Consider the following 22025-nt stretch of genomic DNA (forward strand, 5'->3'; position numbering starts at 1 on the left):
TCATATTCATCTGTACAAAGTTAGGACATCATAAAAAAGACAGTGACTTATATGTGGAGAAAACATCATAAATGTTAAAGGACAATGTAGGAATGTGTTGACTAGAAGAGAAAGGGATGTTAGCCCTCCTGGGAGGGATCAGTGAGGGCAAAGTCCAGATGGAGGCAACACTTGAGATACTATGGAAGTCAAAGAAAGTCTGGACACTTTGGAACTATGGTTAGATGGAGTGCAGCAAAAGATTATGTTGATGAATTAACCAGGAAAAGCATCATGGAGGATTTGGATGCCATGCTAAATGCTGGATACTTTGGAACTATGGTTAGATGGAGTGCACCAGGAAAAACATCATGGAAGATTTGGATGCCATGCTAAAGAGTCTGGATTTTCCCGTAAGAAAATGGCAAGGCCATAGAAGAGTTATAGGCGGGGGTAGGAGATTAATGCCAAGGAAAGCAGGAGGTTCTTATGAGGCTCTGAACTTAGAGAGTAGCAGTGGCACTGGAGAGGGGAGGCAGTGAAGAGAAACATAAGAGACTGAATGACAATGACTTAATGTTTAAATGGTTTGGAAGGAGAGAGGAGTCTAGGGTGATTTTGGTTTTCAGTGGCAAGTTTCCTTCACTGAAAAGGCGTATCAGAGGAAAAGTGCTTTTGACAGGAAAGTTTAATTTTAGACATGTTGATTTTGAGGTGCTAGGGGAATACCCATGGGGAACGGCAATGTCCTTCAGGCAGTTGGGTAAACATGACCAAAAGCTCAAGAGAGAGATTCAGGAGGGAGAGCTAGCCTAGAAATTAAATCTGAGTGAGCATCATCAGATACAGGCAGTTTTGGAAGCCATGACCATGTTTCTTGGAAAGCATATAGATTGAAAAAGGCCCAAGAACAAAGCCGTCAAAGGAAAAAAAACTAATATTTGAATGACAAATAGAGAATAGTCTGCAAAGAAGGCTGGAAGTGAACAAAGAGTGGAAGGAGAAAACTCTAAAGTAAAGTGGCTCTTTTGGCTTCTGGAAAGCAAGTTCTTGGGGGTCAGATGTTCCCTCCACCTCCCTAAATCTTATGGCCTGTTTCTCTCTATATTGGCTTTATCTCTTCTCTCTCAGGATGTCTTCCTCTGCTCATTTGTAGTTTCTGACCCTCACAATTTTGGCTTCACATGGTCAAACGTTGCCTCCAGAATCTCTTTATACAGCATGACCTTTTAGCTCCCACGCCAAAGTGTTTTCTATTTCAAATTCCTAAGAAAGAGAGAATCTGATAGGTCTGACTCTTCTTTTTGAGCCAGGTCACAATCAGGGTTCTAGACTACCTTGACCAGGTATCTACTCTCACTCCTATCACCTGCGGTCTTAGTATAAAATATGGCTGCCCAGGTTCACCCTTTGGTGAAAGAAGAAAAGAATGTGGTCAAGTTGAATGACATCTATAGTTTAAGAAAGTTTAAAGATGGGAATCCTCAACAATGGCAGATACCATAGCATGGTCAAGAAAGAGTCCTTTGGGTCTAATGATATAGATGCCAGCAAGGGCACTGGCCAGTTGCTGGGATGGCAGAGAGGCATCTGGTTGCTCTGAGTTGGCAATGAATAAAGGCAGGAAGTGGAGACATAGAGTTGTGGCTTCCCCTCAACCATGATCTTAACCTCAAACTTTATAATATAAAGGCAAGGAAGGGGGGTGATATTGATACAGAACACAGAGTCTTGTGGTAGTTGTCATTTTTTTTCCTTCTCAAACATTTATTTTTTAGGTATTTGCCCTTGTTCTGGAGTATAACTATGGGTCAGGACTTAGGAGCACAGATAACAGAATTACCCTTAGAAAAAGAAAGTATCTCTTCAAATGAGACTGTGGGAAGGAGGGCAGGAGAAATGATGTGGGTGATCTATAGGAAAGGTAAGAGGTTGGCAAGGGCACCGAAGTCTACTCTGCAAAGTCTCTCTCCCTTCACTTCAAGCTTATCTGACACAGGCCTTTATATGCTTTCTTAGCCAAATGAATAAACTCCAGTAGTGGCTAAAAGTTTGTAGTCATGAGGTTCTTCCATGTTCCTGGAGGAGAAGGGGAGCAGTGATATAATGAAATAATACTGATCTTGGGAGCCAGAAAACCTGGGTCACCTTGGGAAAATTATGTACATGTCTTTGAATTCCACTGTAGAATAGGAATGTTTTACTTACAATGACACAGGTATATCAATATACTGTGGAAACTTAGAAGAAGGAAAAATTAAGCCTGCTAAGGTCACTTGGGGAAGAGCTTCAGAGAAAGTGGCTTTAGAGGTGGGTCATGAAATGTGAGTAGAGCTCATAGACCTCACCAGGCTAGAAGGTAAGGAAAAAGGGGTTTGACTCAGGCTAAGTGTACAACATCATACACAGGATGTGATCATCAGAGGCCTGGAATGATAATTATCATACACAGAAAGCAACCATCAGAGGCCTTTATGGCCTCTGAATCACCAAAAACTTGGAACTACATGCCTTCGCCTTGTCACCTGAACAAAACACATGCACCTCCTATCAGCTAGCCCCATCATGCTCTTACGTCTATACTGCTGAGTTTTTCCTTCTTCTCTCTCATTCTCCCACTGCTGCTGTCCTTTTCCACTGAGGCCTTCTGGAAATCCTTCTTTAGAGAAAACCAACTACCCCATGCCATCATCTTTTTCACCATATACCACCTTCCCTGAAGCTTAACATTTGTTTATTGTCAATTGATGCTATTTTCCTAAATTCTCTGAATAATGTTAATTTTTTTCCAAGTACTCTTCTCTCTCTAGATATTCTTCCTCAGTAATCACTTGAATACTCCTAACTTAGACAACCATTTATGGATCTTGAGCTCTAACTTTCCTATGGGCTCTAGGTTGCATATTCGATATCTTTATCATTTGGGTGTTGCACAGACACAGCATATCCAAAATTGAACAATAATCCTAATTCTCAAGCAAACCTAGACTTTCTTCCTCAGTAAATGGCCATACTACTCAGCTAGGCAACCAAACTAGAAACTTGGAGGTGAAAAGTGAGTATCCTAGACTTCATTCTCTCCCTCACCTATGATACACAATCAGTAACCAAGTCATGATAATTTTACCCCTTGGATTATTTTTTTTCTTTTCCATTTCTACTTCCTCTGCCTTAATCCAGGCATTATCACTTCTCACTTAGGTTTCTGAAATGGGCTCCTGTTTTTCTGGCCTACCTCCAATCCATCCTCTAGCCTGTTGCACAGTGATTTTTCTAAAATAGAAATATAATCACATCACTCTCTTCTTAAACTCCCTCAATGAATCCTTATGCTGTGAGAGGAAATGTACCTCTTTAGCATGGCACTCAAGGTCTTCTAGATCTAGGATCCTGTCAAATCTCTTTGTGGTCTTATCTCCATACTCACTGTTCACATCAAATCTACTTTCAGGCCCCTACAGAGGCATGCCATCTCATGTTTTTGAAATCATTGTTGCTAATCCTTATTAAGAGGTTACTATTTACGAAGGTCTCTGTTAATTGATCTATTCCTTCTCACAACCCCAAATGGTCTGTTACTATTTCCCCCACCAGTTGACAGAAAAATGAGGCACAAATCAGTTAAGTAAACTAACCAAGGTCACACAGCTAGTGAGGGACACAACTAGAATTTGAACTCTTATCAGTCTCTCTCTAGAATCCATTCTTTTAACCACTATATATAGCATTACCACACTGTCCCTTCTACTGGAAGACCTTTCTTTTTTCACTTTCCTTACCTCATACTTACTCTTCATCCACTTAATCTGGCTTCTCCTTCCATCAAAATTCTGAAAAATCTCTGCACAAAAAATATCAGTGAACTCCAAAGGAAAATTTTCCATTCTCTTCTTAATTGATCTCTCAAATGCTTTGAACCACTGGTCACTTCATAGGCCCTGAGATTTCTTCTGTGGTTCATATGATGATATATTCTTGGTCTTTCTAGTTTATCTCTGAATGTGCTTTCTCAGCCTCCTTTATTGCTCATCCTCCTCTACAGAATCTTCATACTGGAGTCATTAGAGATTCAGTCCTAGTTTCTCCATTCTTCTCTCCCTGTGCTTTTTGCACTATCTCATCCATATCCTAGTTTCAATTTCCATCTCTATGTTGATAACTTCTTAAACTTGCATTCATGCTTCCCTTTGTTCTGTACTGACCCTTACATACCAGTGCTTCTTTAACATTGCTTGAATTTCTCAAAACCATGCTACACTCAACATATTCAAAATGGAATTGTCAGTTTTCTCCCAAATATTGTTCTTCAGTGTACCTTAGCACCACCTTTCATCTAGTCAAATGATCTAGACAACTGTTATAGCCCATCGACCAAAGAGGACTAGGAAAAAACCCTGTAGTCCAAGTCAGATTTATTTCACTTACTGCAGCTGAGGGAATGGACTCCAGAGGAACTGTAGGTTGTCTCAATAAAGTAGAGTTTTAGGAGCTTCTTTTAGGATTTAGGCCTGTATGCATGGTTATAGAGAGGATTTAAAACCATGGGATCCAGTTTTGAATTAGAGGTTGTCAAAAAGCTAGGGAAATTCAATGACTGGTTTTGCTTTATTTTTTTTTAAATGTATTTATTTTATTTGAGAGAGAGAGAGAGAGCATGTGTGCGCATGTGCAAGAGCAGGGGCGGAGGGAGAGGGAGAGAAAGAATGTCAAGTAGACTTCATGCTGCGTACAGAGCCTGCTATGGGGCTCGATCTCAGGACCCTGAAATCATGACCTGAGCTGAAATCAAGAGTTGGATGCTTAACTGACTGCACCACCTAGGTGCCCCTTTGCTTTTTTTTTAAAAAAAAGTAGGATCATTAAAGTGGGCTGAGGGTGATCACTGCTAAAGAAGTAGGAGTTAGTTACATGTTAGAAGAGAGGATGTTGAGAATGACTTTGTCTCTTGTTCCAAGCATGCCACTGAGTGAATATTATCCAGAATTGTCATTTATTTTATATTTTAGTATCTTCAAGTTTTAGCTAGGTAATTTTGGGAAAAATGACTTGAAGTTTCAGCTTTAATTTTCTAGTAGAAAAAATAAAAGAATTATCCGTTATTATTTCAGACAGAAAATTCAAAATTACTTTACAGTTGTAGTTGCACACATATTTTCCTTCACTTTAGTACTGAAACATTTTTTAGGCTTCTAAGAAAAACCCCCAAATATTATTCTAGCCATTTGCAAAGAGTTCCATCTGATTGGCAGACTATGATACCTACCCATTTAGAGGCAGGAAAACCAAGAAATCATCCATTGCTTGAGGTCTACGGGGTTATGCATCCACCATTATCTTGCTTTTCTCAAGAAGAAACTGAAAAAATGGAAGAAGACCAACACAGAAGACCCTCAAATGATCAAGTGGTAAGACAGTCGCTGTAGTGGTTAGGTGGTTAGACTCTCAAGCCAGAATGCCTGGATTTGAATCATGACTTTACTGTTCCATAGCTTTCTTCCTGCATCCTCCTACTTGGAGCAAGTTGCTTGACCTCTCTGTATCTGAATTTCCTCTGTAGTAAGCAGCAGAAATAATATAGTCCCTTCCTATTAGGATTATTGTGAGGATTGAATAAGTTAATAAAGTGCTTAGAACAGCACCTAGCACGGCATAGGCACTCAATAAATATTTACTTGGCATTATTATTATAACCCATCATGTCATTTGGAGTTTAAAAAACCTTTTAAAAATTGAGTAGTTGCCAAGGACACTGTATGAATGGTATGTATGTGTGTAAGAGAAATATAAAGTTGGAGTACCTCTAAAATTTTTTAAATGTATCTGGCCACTCAAGAAGACTCCTTCAGAGAGAGCTGCTCAGATGCCAGCACATTTGAGAATAGTGAATCTGGAATTATGTTAACATATTGGAACCTTCCATGGAGAATGGGATGGTGAAAGAGCAATTTGAATAGTAGACTTTCAAAACTGTCAAGGAAATTGATGATGTATTCCTGCTTGCCAGGAAGGGGCTTATGCAACACCTTTGGACTGAATATGAGGCCAATAAAAATGGAACTTCTGGGGAGATTCAATGAAATCTATAACTGAAGTGGCCCCATTCTTCTCTTCCTGTCAAGCTGGCCATTTTCCATCTATTAACTAATACATGTAATGTATTAGTAACTAATACATGGGGTAAATATTTTTTTGATAATGACATCTGTTTAAATTGGCCTTCTGTATCTGTTCATACTTTCAGTTAAACTATATGCTGTTAGCATTTACTAGATTGGAGGTGGTTTCTTCGGTCCAGAGAAGAAGTTTACAACAAAGATTATAGATTATTTTTTATAATCATATGGAGCACATAAGGTTCTTTGTATTTATTTTTTTACTTTGTGACAGGCCATTTGTGCATTTTGGGAGGGTATGTTTGAATTAAGTTTATTGGCACATTTATGTAGAAGACTTGTTATCTTAATTGATTTCTGTCAAGTCATTCATAGATTGCTTGTCTATGCTTCCTTGTATTTTATGTACAAATATCTAGGCTGGAGACTATTCAAGAGGCTAGAAACAACCTAAAGGTCTAACAATAAAATAATGGGTAAATAGAATATATCTCATTAGGATGGACTTTTATGAAGTCATTAAAAATGATCATTATGAAGGCAGTGTAGAATCATGGGAAAGCATTTCTTATATAATATTAGCTAAAAGAGGCAAAATACAAAGGGTATGTTGACTGTTAAGGCAAATACAAACAATGTATGCATTTGGACCAACTGAAAATGACTACTTGAAAGTGGGAATATGAGTAATTTAAATATATTTTCTTCACTTCTTTCTAACAAAAAAAGAAAAAGTAAAGAGCTTTAAATGGCATGACCAAATTATTTAAGAGCCAAATTCCTCACTCATTTTTCATGGATTTGTAAAAATGACAGCTTGTATGTTAAAGGAACTTGAACTTCAGCCCAAGAACCTGACTTGTTTGCCTCAATAGATTCACTGTATTTTGACTTTCTTAATAAATTCTGTGCAAATTTCAATGACAGGGGTTTGCTATCTTTATTAATATGAAAAGATCTCCTGGGTGAAAAGATACCATAATCAGAGATAAACAGGAGAAACACAGCATATGGTGTGTAATGTCCACCAAAAGTATTATAAAGGCCTTTTGAGGAGTTGTTCATAGTTGCTATATATATTTTTTAGAAGTTAGAGTTTTGAGAGATACATAGATAAAATACAGAATATTTTCACATTCTTAAAATTTACTTCCACAATAAATCTTTTACATTGCAATTAAAAGACACTGCCATAGTCAGTTGTGACAAATGGTTGCAAAAAACCCACAACTCAAACCAAAAATTTATTAACAAGTCCTTTTGGAGTAATGCTGTTAAAGAATGTCAAGCTGAAGGCAGAGGGGGTTTGTGAAAATTTGGTTTCCTTTTTATTTATTCTTTGGCAGTGACTGAAGAAAGGGGGATCTAACCTTCTTAGATACAGACCTCTTGAGCATGAGCCAAGATGTAGGTCCATTTACGGCAAGGTTGTGAGTACCCTTAAGAGTTGCATGCTCCCCAACACTGGAATGGAATGCAGTAGACACTACAGAGCCTGGCAGGGTATTCCGTGTTCTTGGGCATAAAACTATCTCAGAGGAATCATTTTAAGACTGACTTATCGAATGATAAACACTTGGGGATCCCCTTAAAATACCCATTCTAATTGAGTAGATTTGGGGGTGGGGACTGAGGTCCTGCATTTTAACAAGCTCCCAGGAGATGCTGATGCTGTTGGTTCATGGATTGCATTTTTGAGTAATAAGCTCTAAGCTCGGTTTACTTGAGAAAAAGAAGTGATGCAGGAAATATCCTTCTTAATCTTTGCTTCCCATATATTATCTATGACTGGAAACTAATCTTTGGACAGAGAAGTATGTCATGGAGTGAACTCCAATTTTTATTTATCACTCTAGTGTCCAGAAAGATCAGTATTGGTAACTAAGAAATACATCTTGTAACTCTTATGTTGAAGTCTTTATGCATTGCTCTGTGCTCACCAGCTTTTGGGAATGTTACTGCCTTAACATTATGATGTGTGGACATCTGCTTGGATGGCTACTTTTGAAATTTTGCTTTGGAATTTTGAAATTTCATTTATAAACATCTCTTTATAAAATCCCTTCTCTGATTCTTTTCATGACCCTTTTATATATGATATGTAAATGTCAAAGAATTTGGTATTTAATAATCAGCAACTGTCTTTAGGTTTGTTTTAAGTAATTAATTAAGATTTAATTAAAATTAATGTCTCGGGCAGGAAACTTTTTGGTTTTCATTGATCTTCCTATTTTTTAAAAAGATTTTATTCATTTATTTGTCAGAGAGAGAGAGAGAGTCAGGCAGAAGGAGAAGCAGACTCCCTGCTGAGCAAGGAGCCTGATGTGGGACTTGATCCCAAGACCTTGGGATCATGACCTGAGTTGAAGGCAGACGCTTAACCAATTGAGCCACCCAGGCGTCCCAGATCTTCTTAACTTATAATTAACCACTATTATTAGTGTTCTGTTCTTTCAAAAGTGTCCTCATGATGCAATTTTTAATTTTAAATTACATAGTTCTGATTATACCTTATCATATACTTATGAGACAATAAAAACTAAGTATGAGATATAGTACCCAAAGTAGTAAAAATGAATACATTATTTCAAATGTCAATGGGATTCTTATTATTGAATCATTTTTTTAAACCTGCGAACAGTGAGCTGAAATAGCTCTTAAATGTATTTCCTATGAGAACACATTTTTGTGGAAAACATATCTACATTTTTTTAATTTGCTTTATTTGTATAGTTTTCAATATAGTACTAGACCTTAATTCTCTGGTTCACAAAAATTTGGAGACCACAAAGGTAGACAAAAGGAAAAAACAAAAGGGTGGGCTTTAAGTAGATACTGGGCATTCAAATCACTATGCTTTCAGGATAATAATTAAATTCCTAGAGTGAATGAGGAATGGGTGAACCATTCTAAGTATTACTGCTTGCTCCTTGGGTGTATACTACTGTTACGAATATTAAGGATCTATGTCCCTAATGCATGTTATTAAATTACTTTGTTGTTCTAAAGATTGCAGTAAGTGTGAAAGCAACCAGCAGTCCGTTCACAGATGTTCAACGAAGTTTTGTTGGACTTTCTAATGTCTTACTTGATGAGAAACACATATACTCTGTTCTTTGAAAAGTTATAGAAATTTGGTCTTCTGTTTCCTATCTTTCAAAGATGGCACTTCTCATCTGGCCAACAAACAGCTATCCTATCCTCCTTATGAATTTGCACCTCTCTACAACAGAGAGGTTGGAATCTAAAAATCAGGACATAAATGTGTGTATGATGACACTCCATGAGGCTACTATGACCTATGACCTTCGACCTTCAGAAGCTCTGTAACATTGCTTTATTTACTTAACAAAACTCCATGAGATTTAGTTTAAATCTTCAAAAAAGAATGCTAAGGAGATCTTGGTTGAATTTACTATGGTTTCATTAATCGTAAAGTTAGGAATTATGCTATTAACAGCAGTAATTTTAATGAAATCCTTTCTTCTCCAAGCATCTGCAACCCATTTATTAGAATGAAAACACACTACCAATAATCTCATTAACAAAAGTTGATATTAAAACTGTGCTAGAAATGACATATCAAGATAAAGGGCTAGTATCCAAAATTTATAAAGAACTTATCAAACTCAACACCCAAAGAACAAATAATCTAATCAAGAAACGGGCAGAAGACATGAACAAACATTTTTCCAAAGAAGACATCCAAATGGCCAAGACACATGAAAAAGTGCTCAATATCACTCGGCGTCAGGGAAATACAAATCAAAACCTCAAGGAGATACCACCTCACACCAATCAGAATGGCTAAAATTAACAAGTCAGGAAACAAGAGATGTTGGCGGGGATGCAGAGAAAGGGGGACCCTCCTACACAGTTGGTGGGAATGCAAGCTGATGCAGCCACTCTGGAAAACAATATGCAGGTTCCTCAAAAAGTTGAAAATAGAGCTACCCTACGACCCAGCAACTGCACTACTGGGTATTTACCCCAAAGATACAAATGTAGTGATCCGAAGGGGTACGTGCACCCCGATGTTTATAGCAGCAATGTCCACAATAGCCAAACTGTGGAAAGAGCCAAGATGTCCATCGACAGATGAATGGATAAAGAAGATGTGGTACACACACACACACACACACACACACACACACACACACACACACACACACACACACACACAATATGGAATATTATGCAGCCATCAAAAGGAATGAGATCTTGCCATTTGCAACGACGTGGATGGAACTGGAGGGTGTTATGCTGAGTGAAATAAGTCAATCAGAGAAAGACATGTATCATATGACCTCACTGATATGAGGAATTCTTAATCTCAGGAAACAAACTGAGGGTTGCTGTTGTGGGGGTGGGGTGGGAGGGATGGGGTGGCTGGGTGATAGACACTGGGGAGGGTATGTGCTATGGTGAGCGCTGTGAATTGTGCAAGACTGTTGAATCACAAATCTGTACCTCTGAAATAAATAATGCAATATATGTTAAGAAAAAAAAAAAAGAAGATAGCAGGAGGGGAAGAATGAAGGGGGGGAAACCGTAGGGGGAGATGAACCATGAGAGATGATGGACTCTGAAAAACAAACTGAGGGTTCTGGGGGGGGAGGGGGATGGGTTAGCCTGGTGATGGGTATTAAAGAGGGCCCGTTCTGCATGGAGCACTGGGTGTTATGCACAATGAATCAAGGAACACTACATCAAAAACTAATGATGTAATGTATGGTAATTAACATAAAAATAAAAAATTTAAAGAGAAAAAAAAGAATGGCTAAAATTAACAAGTCAGGAAATGACAGATGTTGGCGAGGATGCAGAGAAAGGGGAACCCTCCAACATTGTTGGTGGGAATGCAAGCTGGTGCAGCCACTCTGGAAAACAGTATGGAAATTCCTCAAAAAGTTGAAAATAGAGCTACCCTATGACCCAGAAATTGCACTACTGGGTATTTACCCTGAAGATACAAATGTAGTGATCCGAAGGGGTACGTGCACCCCGATGTTTATAGCAGCAATGTCCACAATAGCCAAACTATGGAAAGAACCAAGATGTTCATCAACAGATGAATGGATAAAGAAGATGTGGTATATATATACAATGGAATATTAAGCAGCCATCAAAAAAATGAAATCTTGCCATTTGCAATGATGCAAATAGAACTAGGAGGTATTATGCTAAGCGAAATAAGTCAATCAGAGAAAGACAAGTATCATATGATCTTATTGATATGAGGAATTCCTTAATCTCAGGAAACAAATTGAGGGTTGCTGGAGTGGTGGGTGTTGGGAGGGATGGGGTGGCTGGGTGATGGACACTGGGGAGGGTATGTGCTACGGTGAGCACTGTGAATTGTGTAAGACTGATGAATCACAGACCTGTACCTCTGAAACAAGATAGCAGGAAGGGAAAAATGAAGCGGGGGAAATCGGAGGGGGAGACGAACCATGAGAGACTCTGGACTCTGAGAAACAAACTGAGGTTTTACAGGGGAGGGGAGTGGGGGGATGGGTTAGCCTGGTGATGGGTATTAAGGAGGGCACGTATTGAATGGAGCACCGGGTGTTATATGCAAACAATGAATCATGGAATAAATGGAATCATACAATAAAAAATAAATAAGTAAATAAAACTGTGTTAGAGATCTGAAGTATGAAGCGTATTTTTAAAGAATTTCAAATTTGTTTATTTTCAAGATAAACAACAGTATTTGCTATCAATGAAAGAAAGTTAACCAAGAAAATAATATACCTTGCAGTAGCTTTCAGTATCTACACTCTAAATGTTGACCCTCAAAACGTCTAAATATCATTCTTCAGTACAGTATAACCCGTACTTTAGGGATGGCTTCTCAAACCTAGCATAAACTGATAATGTGAGTACAGTTTTGGACCCTTTAAAGGGACTGTTTGTATACACAGAAAGATATTCCTCATTCCACTATATGTTAAAAGTAAACCTCTTTGCCTTCAACTTTATTTTTAGTTCTGTCCTTTTAAGTTAGCTTAAGTAGAAATAGAGCACTTAATTTTTTCATGATTTAAAGTCTCTTCTTATGCCTTTATTCATAGAGGTTTACCTGCAGCTATACTATCTATTAAAATTAGAAATATTCTGAAGTCACCAAACACCAGAGATGTCTGTTGTTATAATCAAATGGTATCTGGAATTGTTTTATCTTTCCCCTGAAACACATTATTTGAGTACACTTTGCTTGATGGAAAACCATCATTGCGCCTTTTGCTTAAAGAGCTGTAGCAGTGTTAGAACACTGGATTCTTTCCTGAGAGGGGAGCTAACTCAGAATATATGTGCACTTAGTTCAACATGATTAGCTGATGCACACCGAATCCCATGTTGACCAAATGGTGACTTTTAGGTTGGAATTTGTATACTTTACCTTTTTTTTCTCAAATTCAACATGTTCAATCTTAACTGTCTGAGTACAAGTTAAAGGCTTTTCCTCCCATGAGATTTAAAAATACATGCTACTTTGTTCTGTGCTGAAATGTGTTAACTCTCTTATTCTGGATTGTGCATTGGAAAACTCTAATAAAAACAGTATAATTTTTTTAAAGGTCTTCCATTGACAGAACATCTGCAAACTTAATGAGGCAATCCATTGAGATAAATACATCAACTAATAAATCCCCATACATGCAGCCAGTAGTATCACTGGCCAAGTACAAACCATCTGGGGAGGTTTGGAGACTTTCAGTTCCTTTGGTCACAGGTTAGCAGAGCACATATTTCATATAGTAGATTATTTCTTAAACAGTCCTCCTTCCTGAAAATAAGTCATTCTACTAACCACATTTAAAAGCAACCTAAAGGAACCTATAAAGAGGAGAATAGAACAGAAGTGAACAGTCTAGGACAAAGGCAGTTCATAATAAAGGACTGTGTGTTTATGTACGCACTTTTTTTTCTTCCCAAATGTCATTATCTAAATCTTAACTCTTCCATATGCCTCTTATATGTGTTTCAATGAACAGATTATAAACTACTAAAGATAGATTCTATGAATTTTTCTCCCCAACCTATAGTGTCTAGAATACTTAGTCATACTATTGTAAACAGACAGTGGTTGATTGAATTTTGTGCCACATCTACAAAGTACTTTTATTGAAATGTAGGAAATAAAAGATTAATTGCAGATTCAATTTAATAGTTGTATGAATATTCATATTTTATTTTCCTTCTTGAGGCTGTTTCGGCATATTGTGTTTCTTTGAAAAATTTTTCCATTTCATACATTTATTGTCATAAATGCACTGGCAAATTTATTGGCATGTTCCCTTTTATATTCCTGATACTGATTATTTGTATGTTTATCTTTTTAGTGATTAGTCTTGCCAGAGTTGTGTGAATTTTATTATCTAAGAACCAACTTTTGAAGGTGTTAATCATCTCTCTGTGCATTTCTTTCACTAACTACTAGTCTTTTGATTTTTAGTCTCTGCCTTTTCTAATATGTGTTCAAAGCTAATGTTTTCTTATACCATGGTTTAGCTCATCCCACAAGTTTTGATGTGCAGTGTTATCATTATAATTCAATTATTTTCATTATTACTCAAAATATTTTCTAATTTCCACTGTGATTTCTTCTTTGACTCAAAAGTTGTTTACATGTATAATTCTTAAGTTTAAAGTATATGGGAATTTTTTACTTAGATTTAAAACAATTTTTTTAGCTTAAATGCATTGTGGGTCAGAAACTGTAATTTCAATTTTTTGGTAATTTATTAAAATTTACCTCAAAGCCCAGGACATGGTCATTTTTTGAAAAAATTCCACATGTACTTGAAAAAAATTATGTAGTGGTTGGGGACAGTTTATTGTATTTGTCCATTAGGTCAATTTTACTTTTTTCATTGGTCAAATCTTGTATCTTTATGATTTTGTTTGCTTTTCCCGTGAGATTGATGGGAGCATGAAAATATTCCCAGCATGATTACAGATTCCTTTTATAGTTAATTTTTGTTTTATATATTGAGATTATGTTATTAACTAAATACCAACTTATAATTATTATATTTTCCTGGCAAACTGAAACTTTTTCATTATGAAGGGTTTCTCTTTATCTTCAAGAATATTTTTTGCCTGATATTAACTAATATCTATTTTGATATTCATACATTTTCCTTTTGATGAATATTTGCAAATATGCCTTTTCTATTAATTTTGAACTTTTTGTACCCTTGTTTTAGTTGTGTTTCTTCTAACTAACATGTTATTGGGCTCTATTTTTCCAGTAAGTCAATCTTTGTTTTTATAATTGAAGCATTCAATTTATATTTAATGGAATTACTGACATATCTGGATGTAAGTCTACTACCCTATACTATTTGCTTTATATATGTACTGTGTGCCAAGAATTAATTGCTTTACATTGAGAACTGCAACCATCTGCATTAATATGACAGAGCTATGGGGTCTAAGAACTGAAACCACCTGTGTCAACATGATTTATTTGTTTGTTAAAGAAAAACTGCCCAGGAAAGATAAGACTGTAAACCAATAAATAAGTTCATTGTTTCAGGAAATACTCGTATGTTAATTTATCTCGGACAATCTGCTCACCTTGGCAAACAGCTCACTCATCAAGTAACAGTTTACTTAACAAGACTTGCTTCGAGACCCTTCCCTTGCTATAGACACTAATCATAAAACTATTGTCATGAACTTTTCCAAATTACAATCTGGTCCCCACCTGAAAAGAGCCACCTTTTTAAACCACTTGAGCCCAGACTTCACAATCCTATAAATATCCTCTCCTGACTTCACCTTCAGAGACTGTCGAGGCAGAATTCTCTATTACTACAGAGAGTTCTAATAAACTCAGTTTTGCTTTATTAACAGATTGCCTAGAGATATTTTGGGGGAGTTCAATAACATATTTATTCCTTTAATCCTAACAACCTTGTAAGTAAATTCTGTTCGTATGTTCTTTTTACAGATGAGAAATTGAGGCATACTGAATACTAAAATGACTTACACAAGGACACACAATTTAACTCACATGAATCTAAGCTATGCTACTAATATTACTGAGTCTATCTACCCCCGAAGTCTACCTATTTGAAGATACTATAAAGGATCCTATGTCCTGACCCTCTCAGCCTCATACAATAATTACAGTACTGATTACAGAACTTTTGTTGTCTTCCCCACTAGACTGTGAGCTCTTTAAGAACAAGGACATACCTTGTCTCCATGCTGTCAGTGCCTAGCATAACCTCTGACACATGACAATCATTCAATAAATGTTTCTAAACTGAAAATTAAATGAAACCCCACTTTACAAATGAGGCTGTCAGATATTAAGAGTCTTGCTTTAGCCCAGTTAGAATGTAACTGTCATAACTTATGCTTCTGCGAATACCCCACATTCCTCAGCTCAACTGTAAACTGAATTGAGTTCTCCAAGAGCAGTTTTTATGAGACGAGAGTCTACAAACATTGAAATGGGGATTGATACTTATAAAGCTTTAGCCCTACCAAAATAGGATATTTCTTTGCTTTATTTGCTGAAATATTATCATTTCAGTGTGATCATACAGGTTCTCTCATGTGGATTAGCTTGAGTCACACAAATGTCTCTAATAAAAATGGAAAACATTAATTGGTAAATGTACTTTCTGACAATGTTTTAAGACACAGGGAAGTTACTATAGTTTCCTTGCTATTGAAACAGTTGGAATTCACTTCTCTATACTAAACAGAGCTTTACACATATGAAGTTTTTTTTCTTTATTATAAGGAGAAAATAATGTTATATATTTACTCATCAGGGAAAAAGTTCAAGATTTTATGTATCTGGGAGTGGGGTGGCAAATGTTAGTGTGTGCATGCTCGTAAGTGTACAGATGAAACAAGATTGGTAAAAAGTTGATAATTACTGAAGTTTGTGATGAGTACATGGGGATTCATTAGATTCTTCATTTCTGAACACATTTGAAATTTTCCATAATAAGCTTAAAAAATGGCTAATTTCCCCATTATTATACTAGCTATACAAAGTACCTGATCATTCACATATAAAATGGCTGCAAACTTAATATCACAACCCAAAGCAAAAGTTATTCTTTCCATCTGTGGATAGACTCTAAAATTTAAGAGAGTAGTTGCTTCTTCGGCTGGGAGAATTTTACATAGTCTTTTGCTGAGCATCAAGGAAGCTTTCCCCCAACTGTCCATCTCTTCTGTGTGTATTAGAACCTCAAGATTTCTGCAGATGAAAAGAAGCTGCACCATACCAGGCACAGTGCTGGCCTTCTTTCCTATACTCCTGCTTTTCTCTGATTGGCTTTCTACAGAGCACAACGTAATTCCATTAAGTGTAACCCATCCCTTTATTTTACTAAGATAAATAGCTTCAAGAATCATAAAGTGATTATCTCACAAGATGTAAATTCCTTTAAGGGCACAGAATATTTCCTCACGTAACTTAGACTAAAACACATATTAAGCACTTTTTATGTCTGCCTGGTTCCTGGGTGTTTCTTTCCTTTGAATGTGGATTTTCCCCTCTGGATAACATGGAAAATCCTTCCAAAATCTGGAGGAAAATGCAAATGATCTTCTGTACCAACTAATTTTACTATATACACACCTCTACCATTCCTCTGCCAATAAAAGTTTTTTTTAAGTCAGTAAACGTCAAAATGTGGTATGTAGCAAATATCAAGGGTCTCAAATATAGAACAGAAAACGAATGTCAGATTACAATGTCCTATTGATATACTAACTCAGGAATGTAGGTCAATCCTTTTTTAGTATTTTCATGAGTTCTTATTTTATTAATGTATGCTTTGACAACGGAAAAATGGATTATGGTATTCTGTTGTTAGCTAATATTTTATTGTTTATTTAAAATATAGAGCAAGGTTTTTCAAATATTTACACAATACAACACAAATGTTTAGAAGAACAAAATTAGCAATCAGTTCCATAAACAGATACATCTAATACCTTGCTTCAAATGAAATCATTGCTGCTTCTTCAGGGCAATAATAGCGTAACATCTGGGAGATTTCACAGGATCAAACAACTTCACAAGTGTAGCCCATGCAATATCTTCCTGCAAATTGATAAGTGATTTAAACACATAGCAATTTGTTGAAGATAAGAATGAAAGATGAATCAAACTATATATTGTAATATAAAAACAACATAAAAACAAACTATGTAAAAGAAAATTATGCTGGGGAAATAAAGATGTACATAAATAGTGAACTACAAGGTTACTCTTTGAAGTAGTCAAAAACAATTGGGTATTACTGAAACAAATTATTATACAATGAAACATTATTCAGCTTCTGTAGTATATTTAATGAGATGGGAAAATTCTGAATAGAATGAAACAAATTATATGCAAAACTCTACTTATAATTTGATTCCAATTTTAATTAAAGTAGGCATAATATACTCATACATATATGTGTGGCATATATATATTAGAGAAAGGCACTAAAAAACATACCAAAAATTTAAATTAATGCTGACAGATGGAATTGTTTTTATTTTTTTATATTCTTCATTTAAAATTCTCTAATGTAAATGTTACTCTTATAATATTATTTATACTATTTAAAATATTATTTAAATATTATTAAACAAAATATTATTTAAACAATATTTAAAGTATTAAACAAATTAATGATTTCTTTCACTTCATTACCAATCTATTAATCTTCATGCATACTATTTACTTATTTTATTAATTTTTTACCATTTACTTATTTTATTTAGGTCAACGGAAGTTGTTTTGAAAAGGGAAATAGTGAGTACCTAGTAAAACAGGTCTAATTTGGTCACCTATAAATTTGGAAACCTAAGATTTCCAGTGATTCTGAGTTAGTTGGTAGCTTAAGAAAGTACACAAATCCAAATATTTAAAAATTGCCTTTTTCCATAAAAATACAAATTAGAACAAAAGCAAACATTTATTAAAATCCATTTGTTCCAAATAGCCTGTTGAAAAGAACTAAAACTACTCACTATGATAAAACAAAATTCTTAAAATAAAGTACTTAATGATGGAAACTTAAGGCTGAATCCACGTATGGGTTTAATTTAAATAGTTCACATAACTATTCTGATCACAGCTCAGAGTAAAATCTGCAAAAAAACATTTTCCCTAAAGATAACCAAGAAAACAATTTTTGGGGGCATTCAACATAGGTAAAACAAACATGACTATGAAAAGAACAAAAGTAATTTGCACTGATCAGAAAGAAGTTTTTATACTGCAGAGTACATATGTCCAAAATCCCAAAGTGATTTAAAAGGTAAATTCTTATAAAATGAAAATATACATACTATCTTTTATATCTGGCCTTTATTAATTTTGGCTATATAATATGTCTTATACGATTCTTGTGTTTACTGCCTACTGTATAGTAATTACCATACAATTAAAGAATAAAACTTTTATTATAGCAGCCTTGCTGAAAACATCTGTTGTACATATGTTTATGTTTAAAAAGAGATAGGATGAATATTTAAACTTGGAAAATATAATGAGAAAAATTATCTGACTAGTTTTATGTAAAAGAAACTTATCCTAGATATAAGTGGATCCATTTACTGGATTTAATGAAGATATTATGTATTTTAAAATGTCATGATTTACCTGTTCTTTCAGGTAGCAAAGTCGATCTAGAAGAATCAATGTCTCTATACAAGGAGCCAGAACAACTTTCAACTAAAAGAAAGAACAAGATAGGATGGCAGAACTTAAAAAGAAAAAAAAAGACTAGCTTAACACTTATGTTTAAGAAAATATATCTACAGAAATTTATATAAGGCCAAATCTCCAGTACCAATTGTATATCTTCAGAAAATGAATACTGCAGAGATCAAAAGTTTTTCTTTAATGATAATAGGAAAAGAATGTCCTTTGAATGACTTTGAGGTAGAATCCAAAGGCAGTCATACATATGTGATAGAGAGCTTTCAAAGGTAGTAAGAGTAAAATTCATTAAAAGGAATGCTTGTGAAATAACTGCATTGAGACCAATATGTGTTCAAAGAACTCTGAAATTTCTTTCTGTGCATTTATGATACACTTTAAGAGAAATCTACCATGTGTTCTCTTTATTACATTACTGACACCTAATATAGTTCTGAAATAGGAAATGATCCAAAAGGGTTTTTCTGCAGTAAGAGAAAAACAACATAGATTGGTTGGTCCCATAATAAAATTTAATAGAACCCTATTTAAGTCTAGCAACATACCCAATTTAATAGGTTTAATTCTGAGATTTACCATATTAAAAGCTTCCAGCTCATTCATTCTAGGCTTATACTTCTCGTAGTAGTCCATTATAACTCTTTCTGGCAGCTTCAAGATAAAACAACAACAAGAAATTTAACAACAGTTAAAAAAAAGTTTTTCTTTAGCAAACATACCTCTAAGTAAAATCAACGTAACAATTTAAAACAAACTTCAGTGTCTGAAGAACTCTAAGGATATGCATGAAACAAGTCAATATAAGTTCTTTCGTTAATATCTTCTGTACCTCGTTTATTTAGCATATCATAAATAAAACCAGCATTAACATCCTACTGATATTGTTTAATTTCAGCAAGTACATGAAATATTTACTTTCACTTGTTTCTATGCGTGTAATACATAGGAGCTCAATAAACATTTTTTTGAGTAAAATTAAGATTTAAAATGATGTACCTATATGTCCTAGAGAATAAGTTTCAAAGGCAACAAGAACACAATAAGGACATATGTTCATATTTAAGGTAATTTCCTCTAACATCCACTTAACAAATCCATCAACAAGCATTACTTGCTGATTTTTTTTTCAAAACCATAGATGCCTATAGTACACTGAACACTTGTGGTTTGCAGGCTGCTTTTTACAACACATATGCTTCTGTTCACACCAGCAGAACTTTGTTTACTGAGTCAAATGTATTTGTTCCTAAACTTGATATAAGTAAATATTACATAAAGAATGAAATATTAATGCAAAAGGAGAAGTTTTTTCTATAAATTGGATGCCTTTGTGAAAGGCTTGATAAAGGAAAGCCATCAGAAGAAACGGCTGTCAAATTACATATGGTGAAAGCAAATGAAAGACTGGATAAAAAGGAGTAAAAAATCCGAAAGGATTTGTATTCAGATTTTTTTGCAAATGTCTAAATGACTTTATTATTTTTTTCAAAGCCCTTATTCTTTTTCTTACTGCACTAAATTTCTTTTGAACTTAGAAAGCACAAAAAGGTAACAGTGAAAAGTGAGGTTTTTGTCTCATTCAATTTCTAGTGCAGCCTTCCAGAAAAGATTTCTCCCTTGGTATAGAATCCAAGCAGATTATAACTCCTTCCCCAACCCTTTTTAAAATTTTGCCCATCTTTCAATCAAATGAGTATCTCCTGAACCAATTTTTTGCAGTAATGTATATCAGACTGGATCCAGGCCTGAACTTCAAGCCAGCAAAAATTCTCATCTTACAAAATTGTGTGTGTTTGAATTATAGCCTTTATTTAGTCTTTACTTCTCTCCTGCCACCTGAGATCAGCAGTTACAGGACAACTCAGAACTCATAATCTTTTTTTAATCCTGCTCCACCAGCACATTGCTTCCTGTAAATATGGTTTTTCAATGTGATTCCATGGGTTCTCCAATATTCTTTGTTTCTCTTTTATGCCCAATTGGGAAGCACTACCCTGGTCACCAATTGCATTTGTTCCAAACTAGGAATGGTTGATTTGGCTCCTCAGCATATTCCACTTTAGAGAACTGTGTTCTGTTGGTTTTGCCGGGGATCTGTAACCCTGGAAATTTTCTCTTGGTATCTTTCTGCATTCCTCTTTACCTTCATTGTGCTTCATAATACACGTGATTTGAGATTCAACATGTTTTCTGATTTTGTCAAAGAAGGAGTTTGTGTTTTGGTTTCTCTTTGCTAGTTTTGTGTGATTCTAAAGAATAATGGAAGTCTGTTGTTTAAGTGAACCAAAGCTGGACACTGTAGACTGATACACTGTTGTTAGCTGAAGTCCACACTATCTCAGCCAGGTAATCACTGTCAACATCAATGATGATAATATTAATAGATACCCTTGAGGGATACCTGGGTGGCTCAGTCGGTTAAGTGCCTGCCTTCGGCTCGTCAAGATCCCAGGGTTCTGGGATCGAGTCCTGCAGCAGGCTCCTTGCTTAGCGGGGAGCCTGCTTCTCCCCCTGCTTGTCCTCTCTCTGACAAATAAATAAACAAAATCTTTGGAAAAAAAATAGATACCCTTGATATGTCAGGAACATGGCATTCTATTTTTGTGGTCTTCCTCTCAAAAACCCTTAACCACAATCCAATTATGAGGAAAACATCTGCAAATCCAAATGAAGGAATATTCTACAAAATGTCTGACCAGTACTCCTCAAAACTCTCAAGGTCATCAAAAATAAGGTAAGTCTGAGAAACCGTCACAACCAACAGGACTAAATGCAGTGTGATATCCTGGATAGGATTGTGGAACTAAAAAGACATTAGGTAAAAACTAAGGAATTCTGAATAAAATATGGACTTTAGCTAACAACAGTGTATCAGTCTCTGGTTCACTGGTTCTCGTGTACTTTTCATTAAAATGTTATTAGGTGTGGTTTTTACATATAATATTGACATATTGCTTTTGATCTCAATTTAAAAGTATAATTGTTAACCCTTGTTTTGTTCTTTTCCCAAATGTAATTGCTACAAATCTATACATGATAAGTTACAGGACACTTTATTATTAACAGTATGCTCATTTTGAGGATAATTTGAGGTGGTTTATAATATGATGAATAAAAATGTATCAACAGTAGGCCGTTAAAGAAAGGATAAACTCTCAAGGGTGTGCAGGAGAAAAACATGATACCTAGTCCCCTAGCTAAGGACAGCTGCTGGAATCAAGCATAAATGT

At 35.4% G+C, this 22025-nt stretch overlaps 1 protein-coding gene across 6 annotated transcripts in view; it reads right to left on the reverse strand.

Annotated features, from left to right (window-relative positions):
* The window catches only part of METTL25 (methyltransferase like 25), a 132800-nt gene that overhangs the window by 7874 nt on the left and 102901 nt on the right, over positions 1-22025 (reverse strand). For 3 of the 6 annotated variants that reach the window (XR_003519733.2, XR_003519732.2, XR_003519730.2), the window contains exons 10-13: positions 19372-19446; positions 18736-18807; positions 17073-17181; positions 5243-5334 (exon numbers count right to left, since the gene is read on the reverse strand). Coding sequence is in view for 1 of the 6 variants with exons in the window: in XM_027592476.2 (XP_027448277.1) it covers positions 17089-17181; positions 18736-18807; positions 19372-19446 (240 nt within the window). In the remaining 5 variants the exon portion in view is untranslated. Of the gene's footprint in view, positions 1-5242; positions 5335-16900; positions 17182-18735; positions 18808-19371; positions 19447-22025 lie in introns of those variants that run through there. The other 3 variants (XR_003519734.2, XR_003519731.2, XM_027592476.2) reach the window with 3 other exon arrangements.

The sequence above is a fragment of the Zalophus californianus genome, chromosome 9 (genome assembly GCF_009762305.2).
Source record: "Zalophus californianus isolate mZalCal1 chromosome 9, mZalCal1.pri.v2, whole genome shotgun sequence".
NCBI lineage: Eukaryota > Metazoa > Chordata > Mammalia > Carnivora > Otariidae > Zalophus > Zalophus californianus.